This window comes from Eptesicus fuscus, chromosome 4 (assembly GCF_027574615.1).
Source record: "Eptesicus fuscus isolate TK198812 chromosome 4, DD_ASM_mEF_20220401, whole genome shotgun sequence".
NCBI classification, from domain to species: Eukaryota; Metazoa; Chordata; class Mammalia; order Chiroptera; family Vespertilionidae; genus Eptesicus; species Eptesicus fuscus.
The window spans coordinates 19,127,481-19,151,311 of record NC_072476.1 but is presented as its reverse complement, the minus strand read 5'-3'; the positions used below and the strand labels follow the sequence as shown (position 1 = coordinate 19,151,311).

Sequence of the window (23,831 nt, the reverse complement as noted above, 5' to 3'; positions counted from 1 at the left end):
AATCAGGGGCTTCCGCTGAGCTCCATGGAGCCCGTGGACTCATGGGTAAGGCCCACCCCCACTTCCAATCCCTCCGGCCAGAGCACCTCAGAGCTCTTTGTGCCACATGCCCTGCTTCTGTGGGAGTTTATTTGAAGACAACCTTTCACATCAGAAAACGTGTTTGAAAACCACTGAGTTTTTTAAATTGTTTGTAACTTGGGGATATAGAGACCTGACTTCACTGAGATGTTCTCTGAGCTCCCTGCCAGCCCCACTAGAAGCAAATCCAGGATTTTTATCTGGTTCAACTTTTCCCCTTGGGAAACAGAGAGGGTGTTACCTGAGCCGTTTCCAGAGACCGGCTGTGTGCCCCTGGGCAAACAAATTCACCTCTCTGAGCCTCACTTTGCCCACTGTAAAATGAGGGAGTGAATAATGCCCAACTCCCAGCATTTTCAAAGATAAAAACATAAAAGGACGTGGCAACGTGTGGTGTCATGATAACAATACCAATAACAATTGTTTAACGCCTACTATGTGCTAAGTGCCTTTCTGTGCCCTACTTGGCTCTCACTACTCCCGTCCACCGCACACAGGCTGGGAAGGAGGCGGAGCTGGGATTCCACTGGAAGGAAAGGCCACCTCGACCTGAACAGCATGGACCAGATTTCCCTGTGTGCATCCTTCCTGGCCAGGGAGGCCCTCTGCCCATGGCCACTGATGACTGCGGCTGATGTTTTTGTAAACAGGCGGAAGTGGAAGAGCAAGTACTTAACAAGTCTGAGAAAACAGATTTGTTTGTGTCAAACCTCTTGCCAACTTTCCACTTCTAACATGACATATTCTTCTCTCTCTTTACAGCAGGAAAAAAAATGCATGAGTCATATATATATATATATATATAAATATATATATATATAATATATATGTATATATACAATATGTATATATATATTCATGTACAATATATATATAAATATATATATTCGTGTACAATATGTATGTTAAAAAAATGTACAGGTAGTATGGATGAAAAAGAGGCACAGTAATAAATCTAACTGAAAGTAACCTCATAGGGTGATCTGGTCATAAATTTCTAACTGGGCAGGTCCTGGTGGCTAGTCACCTCCCAGACCTATAACTTTTTAGTAAAAGGTTGATTTTTGCCCTCAGCAAGCCCTTTCACCATAATTCTTATGCATCTAGGTTAACACACCTTTGAGATGCCAGAGTAATCCTCTTCTTCAGACCCCTCTGAAGAACCACCACCCTCAAGGGAGCACAAAATCTTATTAACTATTCAGTAATCCGATCCCTGCCTTACGTTCCCCCACCCTCGGGTCACCTTCCTTCCTTAAGTCCAAATGTACAAACGAAACAGCAGCACTGTTATTCTTCAGAACATCTGAGATCTTGCTTCCCAGCAATGTTCCTCAGTTTGGCACAAATAAAATCTTATAAAAATTCTCTACAGGTTTGGACATTTCTTATGTCAACAATAGTCAAATGTCAGGACTTGGAGATCCGCTCTTTTCTTCAAGGGAGTCCTGCCTCGCTTAGGGAAATCAAGCCCGAGCCCAAAGCGCTGAAAGGCAGATGGGCTGGTTTCTCTGGTGGCAGTTTAACTCTGTGGGGGGCTGACTTTCAATGGGGTTTGTCCTCCCACATTTCGCCAGATCAGTCAAGCAGGCCACCTGGAGCCCAGGGGAGTGAGGCCACAGATCCTTCCGGCCTGCTTGGAGTTGTCCACACTAGAGGTCAGCAAGGGACTTATTTCACAAGTTCCCGGATTTTTCTAAGACCCTGCTCCCCTTCTACAGCAGTCCTGTAACTGGTGCCAGGTGGGGGGCCTTGGTGTTCACGTCTGAGCCACCCACACCTACGCACTGGGCTTGTGGCCAAGGCAAACAGGCAGGAGCAGCCACCCCTGACTAATGCCCCTCAGTGTCTGAATTGAAAGCCGTTGCCAGGGTTCAAGGAAAACCCTGCCTGCTCCCCCTCCTTTCCCCCCGCCCCCCCTCAATGCCAACAGGACAGGAAAACCTTCAGGACAAGATACATGCACATAAAAATACATCTAGTAATAAAGTATATTTCTAGGGGCCCCCAGGAAAGGGGAAACCTTCATGAATATACACTGAGTGGCCAGATTATTATGATCTCCGAATGCATAATAATCTGGCCACCCAGTATATATCCTATATAATAAAAGGCTAATATGCAAATTGTCCCCTCAACCAGGAGTTTGACCAGCAGGCAGGCCGGCCAATCGCCCATGTCCCCTCCCCCTGGCCAGACTGGCTGGATCCCACCCATGCACGAATTCATGCACCGGGCCTCTAATACACACACACACACACACACACACACACACACACACACACACACATATACACACACACACCCTGAATGGCCAGATTATTATGCATTCAGAGATCATAATAATCTGGCCACTCTGTATATATCCAAGGAAAAAATATACATGTGCTTCCATCTGGTAACTTCTTCCAGAAGTTATGCTCAGACTTGCCCAGAAATGTATGCGGAGGGTTACAGATTGCATTTAGCTTCCTGCTAAGGAAGAGAGGCCGGCCCAAAGGACTGCGTGCTGCATGATCCCGTTTATACGGCATTCTGTGGGGGCAGCGACAACAGAGGACACGCGTGGTTGCCGGGGCTAGGGGCACAGGGACAGCACAGACCTCTTCCTGGGGGATGGAAATGTGCTCATCCTGGTGGTGGGGCGACTGTGTGCCTGTCAAACTCATGAGACCGGCGTGCGGAGAGGGAGAGGTGAGCTGGGTGAAAACTGGACCCCCACTAACCTGCTTAAAGGCGTGCACGTGGAAGGCCATTTGTTGAAGCAATGTTTGTAACAGCAAGAAACAGGAAAGAAGTCAAATGCCTAGGCATAGAGAATGGTCAAATACACAACAGTAACTCATAGAATGCAGGCCCGCGCAGCTACTAACAGGAAAAGATCGAAGTGCTGTCCAAGAGTTATGGTTGTGTGGAAAATGGCATGCATATTTATCATTTACGTAAAAAGATATAGATTTATGTATGCTTGTATATGCATAAAGTATTTCTGGAAAGATACAAAAATCTGAGAATGGCAGTTATAGCTGAGGAGATAAAAGTAGCTAGGGGTGATGAGAAAGTCTAAATTGTACTTCCTACCCGTAGCTAGTGCTTGTCTTACTGTTTTTACCTTGAATGATAAAACTCTCATCCTGGATGCCCATCCATTCATTCAATGGTTTGCTGGGACTTACTGGTGAAGCAATTAGACATGGTCTCTGCTGAGTCGTGGAGCTCAGAGCCCCTCCCCTCAAGATCAGGTTTACTGAAGTATAATTTAGGGACCGTAAGATTCACCTTTTCTACTGGTTTTGACAAATACATTTAGTTGTGTAACCCCCACCACCATCAATACGTAGAGCAGTACTATCGCCATCCCCGAACTTTCTTGTCCTCCCAGCCGCAGCCCCTGGTAACCACTGATCTGTCTGCTGTCCACAGGGACCCGCCTTCTCCAGAATGTCATCCAAGTGGAGCTCACAGGATGCGCCTTTGGAGCCTCGCTGCTTCCCTCGGCTGAATGCAGGTGAGATTGACTCGGAGATTTGCGACTGTTTTGTGTGCCAAGAGCCCGTTCCTTCTGGCTGCCGAGGAATAGTCCCTGCTGTGGACGTACTGTGTTGGTGCCATCTTGGGGACAAAGACAGAAGGAGAACGAGTAACCTTGACCCAGCTGGCCTGACTGTGTGCACCGGCATGGACTACATCAAATGTTCTCCCACAGGCAGAGTTAGTAACATTCGATTACTAACTCGATTAGTAAATTCGATTGTTATGGAAAAACAGACAAATGTCACTTCTTGCACCTCCAACTGTGGATTGAGAAACTCACATCGACTTTGTTGGTTTTGTGTGTTTTGATCGGGACAATATGGCCCCCGCAGGCCTGAAAGGGAGCGAGGGCCCCAGGAAAGCCCTGTCCCCTGGGCTTTATGACAACAGTGCCGAGTCATAGAGGCCCTGCGGGTCCCTAAGGGATACCGGTTCTCCTTGCTGTGGCCTTGGCTCTCCTGGGCGGAGTTTTGCCCTTGTGGGCTAATGGGAAATGATGGAGTTTCTTGGAACCACTCAGAACGCCAGTTACTGTAGCCCCAGGAAAACCTGTAGCTTCAATGAGCCTCTGGATGTGCAGGCCCCAGTGATGCAGGAATGTTACCAGCCCTATTACCTGCCGGGGTACCGCTACCTCAACACATGGAGACCCAGCCTCTTCCACAAGGTCTCCACCGCCCAGATCTGCCCGGAGGAGGGGGCCACATGCCAGGGCGTTCAGAAGCCGCCCACCATCCTGCCCTCACTCCGCTCAGGGCTCTTCTGTCGCTACAGCCCCCACGACTGGGACAGGTCCCACGAGATGCAGATGCGCGGGGCGGAGGCTTCTCGGCTGTGGGCTGGCCGGCTGATCGGTGACTCCATGCGGCTCATGCAGGACAAGGACCAGCTGACGCACCAGATGCAGGAGGGGACCTGCCGGAACCTGGGCCAGAGGCTGTCGGACATCGGTTTCTGGAAGTCTGAGCTGAACTACGAGCTGGAGAGGCTTCTTAACGAGAACCGAGGCTTGGACGCAGTCAGGAAGCGGCTGGAGTGTGCAGCGGACGAGGTGAACTGCCCATTGCAGGTGAGTGTGGGGTGGGGAGAGGGGCGGTGGCTGCTGCGATGCAGCCCCATCACGTCCCTTGAGCGATCACGTGACAGGCACCTTGCAGGTTGGTTTGTGCTGCAACATCATCTGTAATCTGTTTATAACATAAAAAATATAATCTTAGCCTGGCAGGCGTGGCTCAGTGGTTGAGCGTTGACCTGTGAACCAGGAGGCCATGGTTCAATTCCCAGTCAGGGCACGATCCCCAGTGCGGGGCATGCAAGAGGCAGCCAATCAGTGATTCTCTCTCATTATTGATGTTTTTTTCTCTCTCTCTCTCCCCCTCTCCCTTCCTCTCTGAAATCAATAAAAATATATTTTTAAAATATATAACCTTAGTCAATTTAGGACAATCCCAGTCAAATCAGGGTTCCTCGCACTGAATAGAATGCCTTCTTCTCCTTGGGGTTATATCAACATTAAAGAGTTTCATCAAGATATTACAAGCATGCGGGGGCCTGCATGTGTGTGATGAATGGGCACACTTAAAATAACCGCTTCATTTTCCTCCAAAGCTCTTAACACCTCTTACAACTCTAGAACATTCTCTCTTATTTATTTACTGTGTTTCTCCCCACACTAGAACATAGGTGCCACGAGGGCAGGGAATTGTGTCTGCTTTGTCACCAGCGTGTTCAAGACATACTCATGTGTCTATGCCTGACTAGACCAGTGGCTGGAATGTCTTCCCAGCCCAGCTCAGTGTTTGGCACATAGTAGGCACTCATAAGTATCTGTTGAATAAATGAATATCAATATCTCAATGTGGACACTTGTGACACTTCCTTGGCCTCCAGGTCTCCCGTCATATCCTGGAACGGTGAGGATGGCTTTGGGCTGCATGTAAACAAATAGGTGGCCACAGCGACTCAACCAAATAGGAGCTGCTTTGTCTGTCATAGTGAGAATTCTAGAGGGAAGCACATCAGGCATCCACTTGATGCCAGAAGGCAGCCAGGCTCTGATCTTTCTGCTCGGCCACCCTTAGCATGTGCTGCTGTCCTACTGCTCCCGCCTGCAAGGAGCGCTGTGATGTTCTCATTCGAGGCAGGGAGGTGCGGGTAGGGCAGTGCGCCCACTGGGTCTGTCCCTTTTTATGGGGAAGATCCGTTTTCCCGAAGGCCCCTCATGGGATTCCATTTTTAGCCCATTTGCCAGAACTCACCTGGGCTCCCTGGCTCAGAGGAGTCTGGGTGAGTGAGTGTTTTTCTCGGGGTCCTGGAGTGGACATTGGGTAAGGAACCGGCAGTGTCTGCCTCAGGCTGGGGAGCTCATCTCGGCCACACAGATGATGTTCTGGGGCCCCCTGGAGTGTGTGGGGACTCGGAACCTCCTACCTGGTAACCACGTCAGGTGTGGGGACTTCTGCAGGAGAGGTCTTGTCTCCAGACCCCTCGGGAGTCATGGCACAGGGTCCGTCCACTCTGGTGGGGTGGGGGCGGGGTCCTACTATCTCCCCACATCCCTAAGTTTCTCCCCTGGGAGGAGAGTGGGCAGGGATGCTGCTCAGAGACCCAGGGCAGCGTCCCACATCTGTGTTCTCCTCTCCCACAGTCTCCTACCCCCAGCCTGTGTGGAAAGCCCAGCTCTGCCCATCACATGTGCCGCCTCAGGCAGCCACGTGGTGGCACAGGCACCAGAGTCATCTCAGTTCTGTCCGCTTCTCTCCGTCTCCATGGTTACCACCTCAGTGCGGGTGTCACTCACTGGACAGTGGTGACGGCCTCCCCCCTGGCTTTCCCACTCCTGCTCCCCTCTAACCCCTTTCCCAGACAGCAGCCAGAGGGGTGATTTTCAATATTGACCTGGATTTCCCCACTCCCCTGCTAAAGCCACCTCAATGGCTTCCTCGTGCTCCCGAATTAACATCGACATTCCTAGTCACAGCCTCTAGCGCTGCATGACCCAGCTTCTGCTCATCCTTCCAGCCTCGCTTTCTCCACTCCAGCCACAGTGGCTTTCTGTCTGCTCCTCCTCCTCCTCTAACTCCTCCTCCTCCTCCTCCTCCGACCTAGGCCTTTGCACCTGCTGCTCCCTCTTCCTGGCGCATTGGCCCCATTCATCGCTGCTTCTTCTCATGATTCAGGTCATGGTTTGTCACCTCCGAGAAGTCCTCCCTGACCACCCTGATACCCTGACTCCCCACCCACACATCACCCTGTTTTCATCACAGCTCTCATCACTGTCAGAAATTACTGCATTTATGTGTTTACGTGTGTGTGTTCTCTTCCTGCTGTGAGAACTCCATTAAGCTGGGGCCACCTGTTTGGCTTACTGAGGTATCCCTCGTACCATGACTGAGGGGGACACAGAAGGGGGGTGCTCAGGAAATCCTCGTGGAATCCATGAATCCCTCACCTTCCTGAGTTCCCAGGTGCTGTGGCATCCCCACACCAGGATGCCGAGCTCCCCACTGCCTGCTCCCCCGCTGCTCTTTGTGACATCACAGGCTAGTGGCCCCTCCCTGTTCTTTCCCGGTGTCATTGCAGGGGCCACCTGAGCTGCCACTTGTCCTGTCTTCCATTCCGCTCTGCTCACGTCCCCACGACAGTTATAGGTCCATTGCTGTGTGGCAGGCTTGCCTGGGTCTCGGCCCTGGTCACTTTGCAATGCTTTCCCCCCTTTTAGAGATCTCCACATCCAGCTGGCCCCCGGACACTGATGGGGTGAGGGGCACTGGTGCCCATGCAGCCAAAAATCCACGTATAACTTTTCCCCAAAACTTTACTACTGATGGCACACTGTTGACTGGAGGCCTTACTGATAACATAAACAGTCAATTAACACATAAATTGTATGTTATATGTATAATATACTGTATTGTTACAATAAAGTAAGCTAGAGAAAAGAGATGTTATTAAGAAAATCATAATGGAGAGAAAACACATTTACAGTATTTATTGGGGAAAAAAGTCCTCATATAAGTGGACCCGTGTGGTTGAAACCCGTGTTGTTCAAGGGTCAGCTGTATGTTCAGAGTCATATTCACCTGCACAGCAAACCTGTGAGATACGCACCAATATTGCACCCCCTGCGGCCGTGATATCTCGCCGCTGTGGCGAGGAGGCAGAAACCCACTCAGACGCACGATGGTGAGGCTGCATGAAGCATCCAGGTTTCCCTGGGGAATAAATCAGATCACGGCCAAGATAGACCGGAATTCCTCTGATTTCCCGCTGCTTCCTACAGGTGGCACTGGAGTGTCTGTACCATCGAGAGAAAAGGATCGGGATCGATTTGGTCCATGACAATGTGGAGAAAAACCTCATCCAGGTAAGGTGCCTCCTGGTGAGCCCAGTCCCCGCTAAGGGAGGAGGGAGGGCCAGCTGGTCAGAGAGCTTTCTGAGCAGAAGCCACCTGTCAGCCCACGCAAAGTCAGGGCTCAGAAAGCCAGGGTGGGGGCCCAGGTTGCAGTTTAGGGACAGGGAGAAAGATCATTGGACCCTCAGTCTTTTCATCTCTAAAATGGGCATCATCATCGTTACACCAGTAAAAAATAACTTAAAAATAACAAAAATAGCATTTATTGAGCACCTACTGTATGTTATTATGCACTGTACCACTTAGTATGCCTTATTTAATTTAACGATCAAACAATCTATGAGTAGTTGGCACAGAGTAGGTGCTAGCTGTCCTTTTAACCTGGAAGTATATAAAAAGAGAAGAAAGTGGGTGAGGAATATTGAAGCTCCACAATCGACCCTTATCTGTCTGGCCCGGGGATCACGTGGGGTGAGGCAGGACGTGGGCCCCACCCTTGTGTCTCAGCTTGTGGGGCCGAGGGTGGGCAATGAGAGGGGAGGGGTGGTCACTGGCCTGGGGGCCAGGCTGCATGCGTTTCTAAGGGGCGCCGCTGTTTCTGACATTTTCATTCAAGGAGGTGGATTTGCTGAAATGCTGCCAAGAACAGATGAGAAAACTAGCTCAAAGAATTGAAATCCAGCTGCGGTAAGGGCTGCTTTCTCTCCCTCTTGCAGCTTGTTTGCGGCCCCCCCACCCCTCGGTTGTGGGGGGCAAGCCAGATGGACCCCGGCACCCGGTGGTTCTTTTGGTCAGTGGTGTAGTGGTGTTTAACAACCAGCTCCCTAGGAAAGAAAAAAAAAAAAATCCCGATTTGGAGCATTTGTCAATGTCCGCTGCCCCGATAGCGGATTCCATGCTACCAATAGGGGGTTACTGAGATGTGCACATTGATTTCCCTGAGTCAGCACATCACTGGTGGTTCCTGTTTGCAATGGGGGCCGCAGCACAAGAAACCGCTCTCACGGTGGCCCCCCCTCACCTGCGGCTCCCCCGCTGTGAGCCCTGAACCTGGGGCGATGGCAGAGTGGGTGGCAGTCGGCATCAAGGCGAGGGGCCGGGCATCTCCAGAGGGGAGCTGGTGGACGCCTGAGCCATGTGTCTTCAAAAGGAATCAGCTTTTCGTTCTTGGAAGATTATGTAACTGGTCTCATGACAAGCCAGGAGGCTCCCCCATAATTAAAGGGAGGCTCGAGTTTTACGGGGCTTGGGACCCACAGCTAAGCTCTTGGCACCCAGCTCTTCCAGAGGCAGCCTTCCCGCCCGGCCCTTGACCGGGGCACTTGCCTTTAAGTCACGCAGGGCACGCTGCTCTGCTCGCTTCTCCTCTCCATTTCCTCAGACCCAGGTGGCAGGAGGCAGGATGGCAGCCTTTTCAGGGCACCCCTTCCTGCTGTGGGGGGCACAGGGGCAGCCTGATGGGCTGCTAAGAGGCCAGGCAGCTTGCCGACAGGGCCCGGGGGTTTGGTGCCCTGGCTTGCTATACCCCAGGAACAGCAGTAACCCCCCCAACACACACACACTCCCTACAGCAGCCCCTCAACTCCACCGCAGTGAGAACTGGGTGGCAGGGATTGGAGAGAATCACCCAGGACAAAAAGCACCTGAGCAGTGTTGAAAAGCTACCCCCAGAACATGAGGGCATGGTCAGGGGCAGATTCAGGGAGCTGCCCGAGAGAGTGGTTGGAAATGAGGTGCAGACTCAGCAGTGGGTGAAGGGCCCGTTGAATGGCTGAGGTGGGGTTAAGTTCTGTGTCTGACGCCTCGTCCTGATTTCTGACGGATTTAAACAGGAACGTTAGGGCAGGCAAGCATCTCTATTATATTTGTATTGCTCTTATTTTTACAATTATATATTTCTGGCAAGAGAGATGATTTTCCGTTTGGTGTTGACATAAGGCTGTGACAGAACTTGGTGTTGGGGTGACGGGAGGGCTGAAGTTTGGGGAACGGGACAGTTTGAACCAGCAGAGTGAATAAAAGCCCAGACTTGAAATTGGGGAGCTGGACCCTGAAAGAGAAATTCCGAGACTAGGGTGGGGAGGGGGTGCTGCTTTGCAACCCCAGGCAATGAAGGCTGAGGTGGGAGAATTGGGGGATCCAGAGAGACCGAGACAGACCAAGAAACCAAGAAAGTCCCATCCACTGGGAGACACAGAGGGGGCCCAATGTCCGAGGGAGAGAGACAGAACAAGAATGACATGAAGCGAAGGACAGAGATGTGTGTGTGTGTGTGTGTCGCGGGGGGGGGGGGGGGGGGGGCGTAGAGAACGGGTCAGAGAGACACAGATGTGCCAGACAAAGAGAGAAAGCAGGAGGGGCATCAGAGACAGAGAACTGAGATGGAGAGGGACATAGAGAAAGAGGCTGGGAAGGACACAGACGAAGCAGCCGAGGCAGAGGAGGTGGGAGGGAATGAGCAGGTGTAGGGGGCATTCCCTTGGCAGGACCAGAGGCCGGGCCACCTGGATAGAGGCTCTTGGATCTTGAGGAGCAGCCGTTCGCCAGAGCTTCAATACCGTGTGTGCTGGCCGCCTGTGGGAGGCTCTGCCGCTGACCCCCTCAGGTGGCCAACCTGGCACTGGCAGGCCTGGGCTGGCTGCTGACTTGTGGTTTTGTGGGTGAGGCTGAGGCCCCCACCTGGGCAGGATCGTGTCCTCGGCTCACCAGCTCTCTAACAAAGCAGAAGGCTCTTCCTGATGGGCCGGAGCCAAGTTCCGGCTTTTCCTGGTGGACCTACAGCCGGGTGAGCCTCGACAAGGGCTGGGCTCTTCGTCACGGGCCCACAAAGGGAGACAGGGGCTGTCCATCCTTCCCTGGGCATCGCCAGCGAGGGCCCGGAGTCTGGGCCAGCTGGCCAGGGATTCTGAGGCCCCAGGTGCCCCTCCAATACTCTGGCAGGTTCTTTCTACATTCTGGTCTTTCTTCGCATGCCAGTTCATTAGATAAGATGGGGCTCTATTTCTCCACGGCGCTGCCCATTCCGAAGGCTCCAGGATGGTTCCTCCTGCCCAACATCGCCCCCGAGTATCCTGATAGGCGGGGGCCCACCATCAGGATTTCATTTTCTGGCTCCTGGCCTGTTTGAAGCCCTCACCAGCTCCCAGTGTCGGTAGCAGAAAAAGGAAGTGACAAAGAGACAGAGACACACTGGGGAGAGGGAGAGAGGGACGGGGAGGGGAAGGGGGAAAGGAGGGGGAGGGGCCCTAAGACTTAGAGAAAGCAAGAAAGATGAGAGAAAGAGAAAAAGATGTCAGAAAGAGATATAGCAATGGAGAGACAGAAGAAGAGAGAGAAAAAGAGAGAGAATGGGAGGATGCAGAAGGGGGAAGAGAGACCAATGTAAGATGTGCACCCATCACTGTAGTTGGTGTCTGGACCTCAACTTGCTTAGTCAGAGTTGGTCCCTTATTATTGTTCAGTTCTTCAAGGCAAAAGTCCCAGTCGACGCTTAGGTGTCTGTCTTTAACTGACTAATCCACTCTTTTCAATCAAGAGAGAAACAGAAAAAGGTACAGGCCTGGAACCTTCTAGAGACGTGGATTCTGCTGGGATTCTGTCAGTGCTTGCTTAGTGTTTATGTTGGAGGTGTCCTATGGAAAGATTTATTGGTTTTCCTTTAAAGACCGTGGTGGAGGTTTTTCTTTTACATTTATTTATATTCTAAAAGTTATTTCATAAAAAGACAAGTAGCAAGTAAGTAATAGTATATACACGTTGGGAATATGACAAGAATCATGAAAGTGGTTCTCCTATGTTCAGAGTTTGGCAAATAGTGGCCTTTATGTCTAAACTTCTTAGCCAAGAAACCAGCCCTGGAGGTTCAAGTCCTGGGCCCTCCCTATTGTCCTCTCCTTACCTCCGCCCAGTCCCTGACCATCCAGTCCCTGAGTGCCCAGTCCCTGACCACCCAGTCCCTGACCACCCAGTCCCTGACCACCCAATCCCTGAGTGCCCAGTCCCTGAGTGCCCAGTCCCTGACCATCCAGTCCCTGACCATCCAGTCCCTGACCACCCAGTCCCTGACCACCCAGTCCCTGACCACCCAGTCCCTGACCACCCAGTCCCTGACCGCCCAGTCCCTGACCACCCAGTCCCTGACCATCCAGTCCCTGACCACCCAGTCCCTGACCATCCAGTCCCTGAGTGCCCAGTCCCTGACCATCCAGTCCCTGAGTGCCCAGTCCCTGACCATCCAGTCCCTGAGTGCCCAGTCCCTGACCATCCAGTCCCTGACCACCCAGTCCCTGAGTGCCCAGTCCCTGAGTGCCCAGTCCCTGACCATCCAGTCCCTGACCGCCCAGTCCCTGACCATCCAGTCCCTGACCACCCAGTCCCTGAGTGCCCAGTCCCTGACCATCCAGTCCCTGAGTGCCCAGTCCCTGAGTGCCCAGTCCCTGACCATCCAGTCCCTGGCTCCACCCAGTCCTGGACTCTGCCTGGCCCCTGGTTCTGACAACCTTACTGAGCTGCTTCTAGGTCCCTAAACACTTACAGGTCTCTAGCTCCTCTGCTTTTGCACACGAGGTGTCCTCAGCTTGGAATTCTCACCCCCCATCCAACTTTGTCCGGAATGTCTGCTCCTGTTATTATGAAATCCCAGCCCAGACACGTCCCTGGGAAGCCTGCCCTGGTTACCCCCGCACCCTGAGCTGATGGCTTCCTCCTGAGTGTTACTGTCTATCCTTTACAAACCTGCACTGTTGCCCTTGCCACTCTGTACCATATGTAGTTTTACTGTATTTATTTACACAAATCTGTGAGCAGCGTGAAGGTAAGCGACTGGGTCTTATTCATGTCTTCTCCCTCTGTGCTTGGCATGAGGGGGATGAGACACATGGTTTAAAGCGATACCAGGCTTTGTCCAAAGTGTGAATTCGTAGCTTCTCAATCAGGTTAGCCAACTACAGCTGGAGGGACAAATCTGGCCCACCACTTGTTTTTGTAAATAAAGTTTTATTGGAATGCAGCCATACCCATAACTTATTATCTATGACGGCCTTCTGCATAGCTGAGTCGTTGCTACAGAGACCATATGACTGACAAAGCGTAAATATTTAGTATTTGACCCTTTACAGTAAATGTTTGCTCACACCTGTTCTAATGGCAACAGGTTTGTTTGGATTGGGGGGAGGTTGAGGGGTTGCGGGGAGGTCCTGGGTATGTGGTGGGGGCATCGAAGTGGGAAGAGGCCTGAGAAGCTGCTGGGTGGACAGAGCACCCTCCTGGGAGTCCAAAGACTTGGCTTTCAGCCGTGGCTCAGCACCGACCTCCCATGAGACCTCGGGGGAGGGACTCTGGATAAGGGCACAGTCCAGGAATAAATCCTTGACCACCCCCCCCCTTCCCCTCCACCCCAGGGATAATCGAGATGCTCAGCATGCTCTGGAGAGGGACCTTGAGGACAAAAACTCAGCCCAGTTTATTGACGAAAAGTGTTTTAACCTGAGGAACACATCCGACTGCATCAGCTTCTTCCATGGCGTGGAGAAGGTCGATGGCACGTAAGTACTGGGCTCTGGGTCCCCACCTGACCCTGTCCAATGGGAGAGGGGGCCTCTGAGTGTGCTCCCGCCAAGCAGCCTTAAAGGGGCATCGATCGTGCGCCAGTCAAGTGAGAGGCAGTGTGGTTCAACGGGGACTCTTGGTTGCAACCCATAGCATTCAATTCTGGCTAAAAAACTTGAGACAAGATGAAATTTACTGGAAGGCTGTGGAGAGCCACAGACTCAAGGGGAAGGCTGGAGGGGAAGGCTCTGGCAGCTTGAACGAGCCAGGAAGTGAGAGCTAATCAGAGCGCCACCAATCCTGCCATTCTTGCCCCACTTTGCCCAAGATTCAAATTCCAGCAAGACAGAGCAAGCGATCGGCTGAGTGAGGGTCACCCGGCCACTACTGCTGGGCCAGGACATGCTGGGGCACCTTGATTGGCAATGCCACCAAACCAACCCCAAAACAACATGGCTGTAGCCAGAGGGAGAGGAATTCAAGCTCGGCTGGGAGCCGATGGATGTCCACCTGCGCTGGTAGTGGTCACGAGTGGACCCCGGCTGCCCGGCCTCAAATCCAGCCTCAACACTGGCACGTGGGGTGAATTACTTAAACCTCTGGGCCTGTTTCCTTCCCCTGGGCTAATCATAGCGCCACTGCCCAGAGTTGGTATGAGTATAAAACGGTGGGCATGTGAAGTGCTGAGCACAGAGCCTCGTGTATGACAACAGCCAACATTTATGAAGTGCTTGCCGTATGACCTCACTGTCTCAGCCCAGCAGCTATGAGGTACGTGCCCTCTGCATGCTGGGCACTGTTGTGGGCTTGTCACAGCATCCCGGAACTTCATGTAGAACTGAGGCATGCTTTCGCACTCGGTAGCTTGAAGGCTGGAGAGAGAGACACACACATACAGAGAGAGAGAAAGAGGGAGACTCGGGGGTACAGGCAGGGGTGGTGTCCATCTTGGGCCATTAAAAAAAAAATCTCTTGCCTATAGATTTGTGCTTGTCATATAGTAGGTGTGCAATAAATATTGGTTGAATGAAAGAATGAATGAAAGGGGGAAGAGAGGGAAAGAAGGACGAAAGGAAGGGAGAGAGAAGGAAAGAAGGGAGAGAAGGCGTTTGTTGGCAGTCTCCTGGACCACCTTCTGGATCTTAAAATACACGTGTTGAGAGGACCCTTTGGCGTTTCCAGCGATGGCAGCTCCTGGGGGCCTTTCTTTTCCTGACAAGGTGGCCTCCCCTATGGCACTGGCAAGGTAAGCAGGGCTCAGGGGGCTTGGTGCCCTCACCCACACCTGCCCATCAGGACAGGGAGTGGGAGGACTGCCTTCCCACATGGATGCCTCCCTGAAACCCGGGCAGCCAGGCCGGCTGTGCTGGTGGAGACTCCGGCTTCCGTGCCCAGGAGGCCTCTATTTAAGTCCCTCAGCCAGCACCTCCACTGCTGTTTGTGGTGACTAATCGCTCCTCAGGTGTGCTAGCTCAGGGCTTTTACTTGGGTTTCTTTTTTAAAAAAGTCTTTGTTGTTGAGAGTATTACAGATGTCCCCATTGCCCCCACCCCGTTACCCCCTCCACCTGGTTCCCGCCCCACCCCAGTCTTTCACCCCCTGTTGTCTGTGTCCATGGGCAATGCACATATGCATAGACGTTCTTTGGAGAAAGCAGGGCTGTGACTGGGCAGCTTAAAGGTTGTTTGGAGACTCTGAATTGCAGTTGTCTCTGTTCAACTCAGTTCTCTTTGCCACAGGTTAACTGATGGTGGTGGTGGTGATGATGGTGATGGTGGGTGTCTTTTACCTGATGTTTACTATGCCCCAGCCCCCTGCTGAGAGCTTTACACACAGTGTCTCATGAATCATAAATACCTTATCGAGTGTTTACTATCGCCGGGTGCTGTGATGGGGGCTTCACATTTAGTCACTCAACAACCACGGGCTTAGGCACCATTATTATCCCCATTGACAATGAGGAAACTAAGGCTCAGAGAGGGGAAGCTCCCGGCCGAAACTCACACAGTGAGGGGCCGAGCCGTGACCTGAGCCCGCACTGGATGGACACCGAGTCTGTGCGTGTTATCCAGGCGCCTTTCTGCCTCCCCAGCAAAGCCTGCTATCTCTGTCTTTAAGTCTTCAGAGGACACAGGCTACAGAAAGCACGGCCCGCCTCCCACCGGGGCACACCGCCTGCCAGGAGACAGGCTGCCCCTGGCAGGGCTCCCCAGGGAGAATGTGCTTAGTGGGTCATTTTCTTGGGAGCCGAGCTGCCTGCTCCCGAGGAGGGCGAGGGCTCCGAGGTGGCTGCTGCTGACATTGACGGTACCCCGTTCAGCAGCGGGTGAAGCTGCTGCTCTCCTCTGCTGTCCTTGTGCCTCCTCCTCCCTCATCTGATGGCGAGGAGCTGTGTGACCTTGGAAAAGACACTTCCCTTCTCTGAGCCTCAGGTCTTTGTTGGATGACAGCTCTGCAGGCACGGTGCCTCTCCCATCCCCAGAAGCCCGAGACCCCTGTCTACTGCTGGACGTTAATGCCTGCGAACGCCAGGACAAAACAACCACCTATGACATGTGCTTGAAAATGTCTACCCACCATGCAATCCAAGTGTGCTTTAAAACGTCTGGAATGAGACTTCTATTTCAGACAATTCAGTCTCTTTTTCCTACTGCCCGAGAATAGAAAGGGACTTTATTTAATGACTGGACAGACCTCCTGGCTAGAAAAGGCCTTGAAAAGATATCCCGTCTGGTTTACGCAGGAGCTGAAGCCAGCTTGAAGGCCCCCCAGAGGACAACACTCTCGCTCGTCGTGGCTGCATGTGAGGTTTTTGTATCTACAGGAAGGCCTTTCTGTTGCCTAAACTGAATCCCTGATGAGTCGCCGCCTCTGAAAAGCCTTCCCTGCCCGCCCTTTCCAAGGCAGCCTGGGTCTCCATTCCGCCCCTACCTACCTCCATTCCTTAGCTGTAGAGGCGGCTGCCCTTTGCAGACTGGCTCTTTGCCATCTGGTTTCCGGTTGAGTTCAGCCAATAGGAGGGACAGCAGCAGGAGACGGAGGGAGGAAGGAGAAGGATGTGGGGGCTTATCCTCCCTTGCTCCCGCTCTCCGCCCCCCCTCTCTCCAAGCCTCCTCCTCTCCTGCCTGTCCCTCTTCTTCTGCCCTTCAGAGCTGAGTGGTAACAACTTTGTGCAAGAGCTAATCCATGAGCACCTCAACACCCTCAGAGTATAAATTCCATTTCTTTCTTTCTATGATCTTGACACCTGATGGCCCCGCTCCCTTTGTCTCTCTTTCATCATCCTGCTCCTGAATTCCTTCATAGCCCAAACACCCTGTGTAAGCATCTTTATTTATTGTCTGTCTCCCTCCACTGGAAATGTATCGATCGCCACGAGGTCAGGGATATTGCTGTTCTTGTGTCTGGCTCTCTCTATCCGAGTGTCTAGAACAAGGCTTGCCATGTAGTCAGTGTTCAAAGAACATTTGTTGAACAAGTAAGTCAGTGCAAATAGCAAGGCCACATGCACATCCTGAATGGAAGGGACCCCGCAGCCTGCATGGTGCCCTGTCTCTGTGTTTTGGTGGGGGGGGGGGGGGCGCGGGCGTGTTATGGGGAAGAGACTTTCTGGGACTCTCCCTCTCCCATAACTCACCCCAGAAAGCAGCTGCCCTCTCTATACTGCAGTGGCCTCACCTGTGAAATGAGGGGGTTGGATTAGCCCAGGGGTTCTCAACTGGGGACCATTGTGCAATGTCTAGAGACCTTTTTTGTTTGTCACACTGGAGGGCATTGCTGGGCATTACTGGCATCTGGTAGGCAGAGGCCAGGGCTGCAGCTAAACATCTACTAGTACATGGGACAGTCTCCCACCACAGAGTCTGACCCCGACCACAGGTCAAGAGAGCCGAGGCTCAGCGACCCTGGATTCGGAGGTCCCCGAGGCCTGCCACACAGCCCTGGTCCTCACCTGTGTTGAATTCCCTTGTGCCTCTTGCAGGATCTCCGTGCCTGAGACCTGGGCCAAGTTCAGTAATGACAACATCAGGCACTCGCAGAACATGCGGGCCAACTCCATCCGGCTGCAGGAGGAGGCCAAGAACCTCTTTGAGACCCTGTCGGATCAGATGTGGAAACAGTTCACCAACACCAACCTGGCTTTCAACGCCCGCATCTCCGAGGTGACCGATGTGAAGAATAAGCTGCAGATGCAGCTCGCGAAGGTCAGTAAGCGAGAGGCGTCTCAGGACCGTTGTCCACTCTGCCACACCCTCACCTTCCTCCCGTGGTCCCAGCAGCATCTGGCCATGCTATCCACCCACCCCTGCCGCTGACATGCTGCCACCTGTCACACAGTCTGTGAGCATGCCCAGCCCAGAGGAGGGCAGGGGCCGTGAGCTTCCTAGGAGGATTCGAGCATCTAGGGGTAAATCTCCCTTGCTCCCTGGATGTTGGAGCTGGGCTGTCCCCACAGCACCCAAAGGCGGCTGATGGCTGAGGATGGGTGTGGATATTAGAGTCCCAGGAACCAGGTCTGAGCAAACCTACTCCCCTCACATCAGCATCTTTGAAAATGTGACCTTTTGATCTTCAAGGGCTTCAAAGCAGCAGGATGCTGCGTTGAAGGGTGAGGTGCTTTTGGAATTTGAGGAGTAGGCAGCACTGTCAAGTTCTGTCACTATCTCCTGCCACTTCCATACTCACATGCCCCTTTCGCTACTCCCTTATTCCGATGTGTCATGCTGTTCCACACCTCCAGGAAGTCTTCTCTGCATGGAATTTATCCTTCCTGCCCCATATAAATTTAGACAGCTCCTGGTCCCCCACTGCTTAGCATACTGTCTGGCACACAGTAGACACTCCTTAAATCTTTGTGCGACGAATGAAAGGAATTACAATGATAACTTTTGAACTGATGTTTTTAAGAGAATGATGCATGAATGAGTGAATGCTTTTAATTTCAAGTATCTTCTTTCTGTCTTTCTCTTTTTTGTAGGGAAAAATTGTTTTTATATTGTGGTAAAATATACATAAAAAATTGCTATTGTCACCCTAGCCAGTGTAGCTGAATGATTAGAGCATCGGCCTGCACACTGAAGGGTTGTGGGTTAGATTCCCAGTCAAGGCCATGTACCTGGATTGCAGGTTCAATCCCCGGCCCTGGTCAGGCTGCGTGCAGGAAGTAACCGATGGATATTTCTCATATCTCTTTCTCTCTCCCTTTCCTTCCCCCTCTTTCTTCCTCTCTTAAAAATCAATAAAAAAACATATCCTCAGGTGAGGTTTAAAAAGCAGGAAGAATTCCTACTTGACATTTTTGTGAGGATTAATGAGTGGATCTCTGTGGAGCTTGTAAAACAGAACTTAGCACATGGTTAACACTCAATAAAAAGGTAACAAATATAAATACTATTACCAACAGAAAGAAAAAGGACCTTCTGGGTGGAGGTGGGGAGCAAAACCTTTTCCCTTTCCAAATTTCTCTGGGGAAGTTTTGAATGATTACTAACAGCCTCATCACTGCTGATCAGAGTTTTTGCAACTGCATGGATTTTTATTAATAGGCATTATATAACCACCAGCTGCTTTGCAAACAAGCCAGCACCCATTTGAGGTCTACCAAACGCCAACACGACACTACTGACAACACTGCCTGACCGAGAACTTGTCTTTGGTTTTGTTAAGACGGTAAAAGAAGGAGTTGATGTAATGAAGATAAATATATAGCACCCATTTCCCCTTTTCACAGTTTCAGCCGGGGGGTTTGAAATGCTCCCCTTAAAAACTTTAACTGTTAATTGTTGGGCTTGGTCTGATCCCCTTGGCAAAAGGCATTTCTGGAAATTCTAGGCCCTCATCCTCACCTGTGCTGGAAAGCAATTAAATTATTGCCCAAGTGGTCATGGGAACCCACTTGAAAGGCCAGGTCTATACAGCTTCCCATTTGGACATTGAAACACCCTCCCCCCTGCCCCCCGCCCAATGGTTGGGGATGCGTACCCAGCCTTAGCTGTTCACCACGATCCTGGGGTTCCATCCCCCAGGCCACACCCCAAACCTTACAACTTGTCCTGGCCTCTCATCCCTGTACTTTGTCCTTGCACTGGGGGGTATGTGTTGATCATGTTGCCAATGGCTAGGAAAGGGGCTGGTAGCTTCTCTGGGCTGAAGCAGTTGATGACCAGCAAGCAGGAGACTGCCCTTGAGGACTGATCTGTCCTGAGAGCCAGGGTCTAGGGTCTCCAGATAAACATAAGTCCCCACTTGCATCCACTTACCTGGTTGAATGTGCCTTTTAGGGGGAGGATTCTAGATGAGGGGAAAAGATGCAAGGATTTACGGGGAGGAGGTATGGGGCAGGGACAGTGCAATAGAACAGCGCTTATTCTAAAGGTGTAGGAAGGAGCTCGCCTGACAGGGGGAATGACAGCAGGTGAGTGACCTGGACATAGTGTTGATATCATTGAATCACACAGTGAGAAAGCTATTCCTTCTTCAGTCTTTTTACAATCCTTGTGATGACCTCAATGTTACCGGACAGGGACAGACCTGGAGCGGGGCTGCCTCAGGCCAACCTGTAGTGTGTGGGTTCTTGACTTCATGTTGGAAAGATTTCACAACCTGAGTCGAGGTGGGTTTGAGAGTCTATTTATTAATGCCTGGGACAGTGAAACAAAGGAAGAAATTAGGGCGGAAGAAACAGTGGGGTAAGTCTAGGCAGCACTTTGCTTTGACTCCCTAGAAATGTTGTAGGAAAGAAGTGAGCCAGGGCAAGTGAAGGTCATGGTGATAGAAGTGAGCAAGGCGGGGCTGCTTTAGCTCACGGGGAAGTCAGAGAAATGGGGGTCCTTGGAGGCAGGATCAGGGGGTGAGCCTTGGTCAACTTGCTGCTGCCCTTCACTCCCCTAGTTGCAAGTCTTGTGGGGGACCCTTAGAGTTCAGGAAGAGATAAAAAGTTCACGTCTGGGAAGGGGCCTGGGCGTGCTAGAGCAAGCCTGTACTGAGTCTTGGTCCTGAGGGCGTTAGTTCCCCTTTTTTCCTGCAGGTGAGAACCTTAGGGGAGGGTTTCAGTAGAATATTCATCAGCTTTCCAGGTGCATTTTAATAGGCTGACGCATCAAAATGAGCGTGTAGGGGAATTTGGGATTATTCTTTGGTCTGTTTTATTTTTTATCTTGGGTGTGTCTGGCTTTAATAGTTTTTTTGTTATTTATTCCCCAACTTCATCTGTCCTTGGGCTTAGCTGGCACAAATGGCATTAATAGGGTCTTTGTTCTCTATTTTCCCAGGCCAGGGTGATTTAAGCTCTGTATTCTCTGGTTAGGGCGGGGAGGTAGTAACCATTGGCTCTCAAGTGTCCTTGGTTGGGGAGATAAGGTCTTGCCATTTGCCAGCTAGCTGTAAAAAGTTCAAATTGTTTGGTCTTGTTTTATTTTCTTGTCTTAGTTTCCCCATTCCACTTGCCCATGGATTTTCCTAGCTTCTCACTATCTTGCCTCATCAAGAGGAAGGTCTTGGTTGGATGCTACAATGCCTCCCTCATCCCTTTAACATGGGCTGATTTCCCTTTTACACAAAGTGAGGACCTCAGGCTAGGAAGGCTGGGCAGGCAGCAGTAGCCAGCCAGAGCTGAAACAGCATTGTTTTACTTGCATCTTGTTTCATGCATTTTTATGGTGATTTCCACTTATGACAGATGATGCCAATTTTCCGCTGAGGATAGTGATATAAAGTGTTATTTTTTTAAAATATATTTTTATTGATTTCAGAGAGGAAGGGAGAGGGAAAGATAGAAACATCAGTGATGAGAGAGAATCATTGATTGGCTGCCTCCTGCATGCCCCCTACTGGGGATCGGGCCAGGGCATGTGCTCTGGCCAGGAATCGAACCCATGACCTCCTGGTTCATAGGACAACGCTCACCACTGAGCCACCTTGGCCAGGCTAAGTGTTATTTTTAAATAAACACATTTAAGTCTTTTTGCAAAATGAATTGACTTGAAGATTGTTAATCATGTTACAAGTGGTGTGAGGGGATATGGCAAACATGGTAAAGATGGTTGGTGGATGCCTGACATTTAGAAAACAGCAGTGTAGGCCTGCGTGTCTCAAACATTACTGCGTGCATGGTAATCACCAGTGTCACCTGGGGACTGAATCACAATGCAGACTCTGATTGAGCAGGTCTGGGGTCGGGCCTGAGAACCTGCATTTGAACTGGGTGGTAGGAAATAGCGGGAGTGTGGGTTGTAGAGTGCTCTTTGTCTTTGACAAACATTGGGTAAGCAGCTGTCTCTTTCCCTTCTCTCCCTCCCTCTCCCTCCTCCTCCCTCATCCTTCCTCCCTTCCAGGCTCAGAATACTCAGAGAACCAAATCCTTCTTAAAGGCAATCCTGGGTCATTTAATTCTCATCAGATTTTCTCTAATTGCATTTTGCTTCCGAGCTTCCGAGCCAAGTCCTGTCACTCCTCCTGCACGGGGCCAGCCCAGCTTGCCCCATCGCACAGACGGTGCTCCATTCCATTTGTGAGGATGCAAACGCCCCTCTGTGGTGCCTGCCACCCTCTGCAATGTGTGCCCTTGAGTCACATTGCATTTTCCCACCTTGGTGGTTAATGTGGTTGGAGCAAATTACGTTATTAGCTGGGGGATCAGGACAAGCCAGGAGCACCGCCTGGATTAGGTTGTCAGTGTATCAGATAAGCTGGATTTCTCTGCCCCCGCCCCCTCCCCCCTTTGTAGGCTCTCTCAGAGGCAGCCGACAGGAGGAGCCAGCTCCCACCCTCAGACTTTCACCCTCCCACCTGCTCTACTTGGAGCCCTCTCATCTCAGTTGGTGGCTCTGACTTCCAGATGCTTCTAGGGGCTTCCAGGGGCGTTGACTTCCAGGTGCTCCATCCCAAACCTTGGAGTCCACTTAGATGCCTCTCTACCTCCCACCCCACATCCACTCCCTCAGCAAATGTGATTGGTTCTATGCTCGAATGTCATCACTTCTCACTCTCTCCCCTGCTCCCTGCTGGCCGGGTGTCCACCACCTCTTGCCTGGATTATTGCTGTGGTCTCCTAACTGCTCTGTTTGCTTTTGATGTTGCCAATGATTAGCTGGCAGCTAGTTCCCAGGGCATTCGGTCCTTGAGCAGGCCAACTAGATTCACAGAGGAAGAAAATTCAAATCTTTAGGTTCTTCAAAAAACCTCAAGAGTTTAGCCGCAGAGTGAGGGCAGAGGCTCTCTCTGGGCCATGCCTGCCCGTGTCTGTGGGTCTCCATCTTCATCGCGGCCAGGCCGGCTTGCAACACTGCTGTCATGAGAACTTCAGCACCGCCCACCTTTGCAACCTCAGTGCCTCCCAAAATGCACAGTGAATTCCAAGGAAATGGTGGTGGAGCGGTTTAAATCAGAGGATCAACACCAGTAGTCCACATGTTATTTGGCTCCTCACATTTTTCTCTTAATGGCTTTATTTTTCCTTGACCCATAATTAGATGCATGTATTTCAAGTGTACAATTTGAGGAGTTTTGACATTTTTGTCATGAGGTCATCGCCTCAATCAAGGTAATGAACAAATGAAAGGTTTCCTTGTGCCCCTTTGTCATCTCTCCCTCCTGTCCTGCCCTCCCCCCCCCCCCGCCATTCCCACACAGCCCCTAATCTACTGTCACTATAGGTTTGCATTTTCTAGAATTTTCTACGAAGGGAGAAATATCCTATGCACTATTTTATTTTTTAACTAGGGGCCCAGTGCATGAATTCGTGCACCTTGAAAGGAACTGTGGGCTGCGATGCTGCAGTGGGCACAGGAGCGGGTCTCAGCTCATCTCCATGACCCTGCCCACCCCCTCCCACCACAGCCCCCAGTCCTTTGTCTACTGGCAGCCCCACTCCCGCCCCGCTGCTCCCATGCACTGACAGCGCTGACCCCTCTCGCACCCACTCACAGCGTGCAGCGGTTGGGGCTGGGGCCAGCAGCGGGTGTAAGTGGCGGCTGCTGCCCCGATGGCATCTCAGGAGCAGGGGGAGGTGGAGAAGCCCTGAGGGGGATTGGGACTGGCAGCCGCTGCTTGCACGCACTGACAGCGCTGAGCGATCAGGGCCAGCACCAGGCGCTGACAGCAGGTGCAAGCAGGGCCAGTGCCAGCAGCAGGTGCGAGTACCAGGCGGGACCATGGCGCTCAGGAGCAAATTTTCAGTAACCACCAGAGGCTAGCCCCAATGACAGTGACTGGCGCCTGCCTTGGTCTGGCGCGCCCGCTCACCTGCTCCCCAATCCCACTGTGGCTGACACCCGCCATGTTCCGCGCATGCCCCCTGGTGGTCAGTGAACTTATA

The 23,831-nt window shown here is 51.7% G+C and overlaps 1 protein-coding gene across 1 annotated transcript in view; it reads left to right on the top strand.

Annotated features, from left to right (window-relative positions):
* Window positions 1–3,684: 3,684 nt before the first annotated feature.
* Window positions 3,685–23,831, top strand: part of TEKT5 (tektin 5) — a 37,628-nt gene continuing 17,481 nt past the window's right edge. The window contains exons 1-5 of the mRNA XM_008141592.3: window positions 3,685–4,684; window positions 7,898–7,981; window positions 8,586–8,656; window positions 13,369–13,512; window positions 17,499–17,721. Coding sequence (XP_008139814.2) covers window positions 4,109–4,684; window positions 7,898–7,981; window positions 8,586–8,656; window positions 13,369–13,512; window positions 17,499–17,721 — 1,098 coding nt within the window. The 5' untranslated portion in view covers window positions 3,685–4,108. The remainder of the gene's footprint in view (window positions 4,685–7,897; window positions 7,982–8,585; window positions 8,657–13,368; window positions 13,513–17,498; window positions 17,722–23,831) is intronic.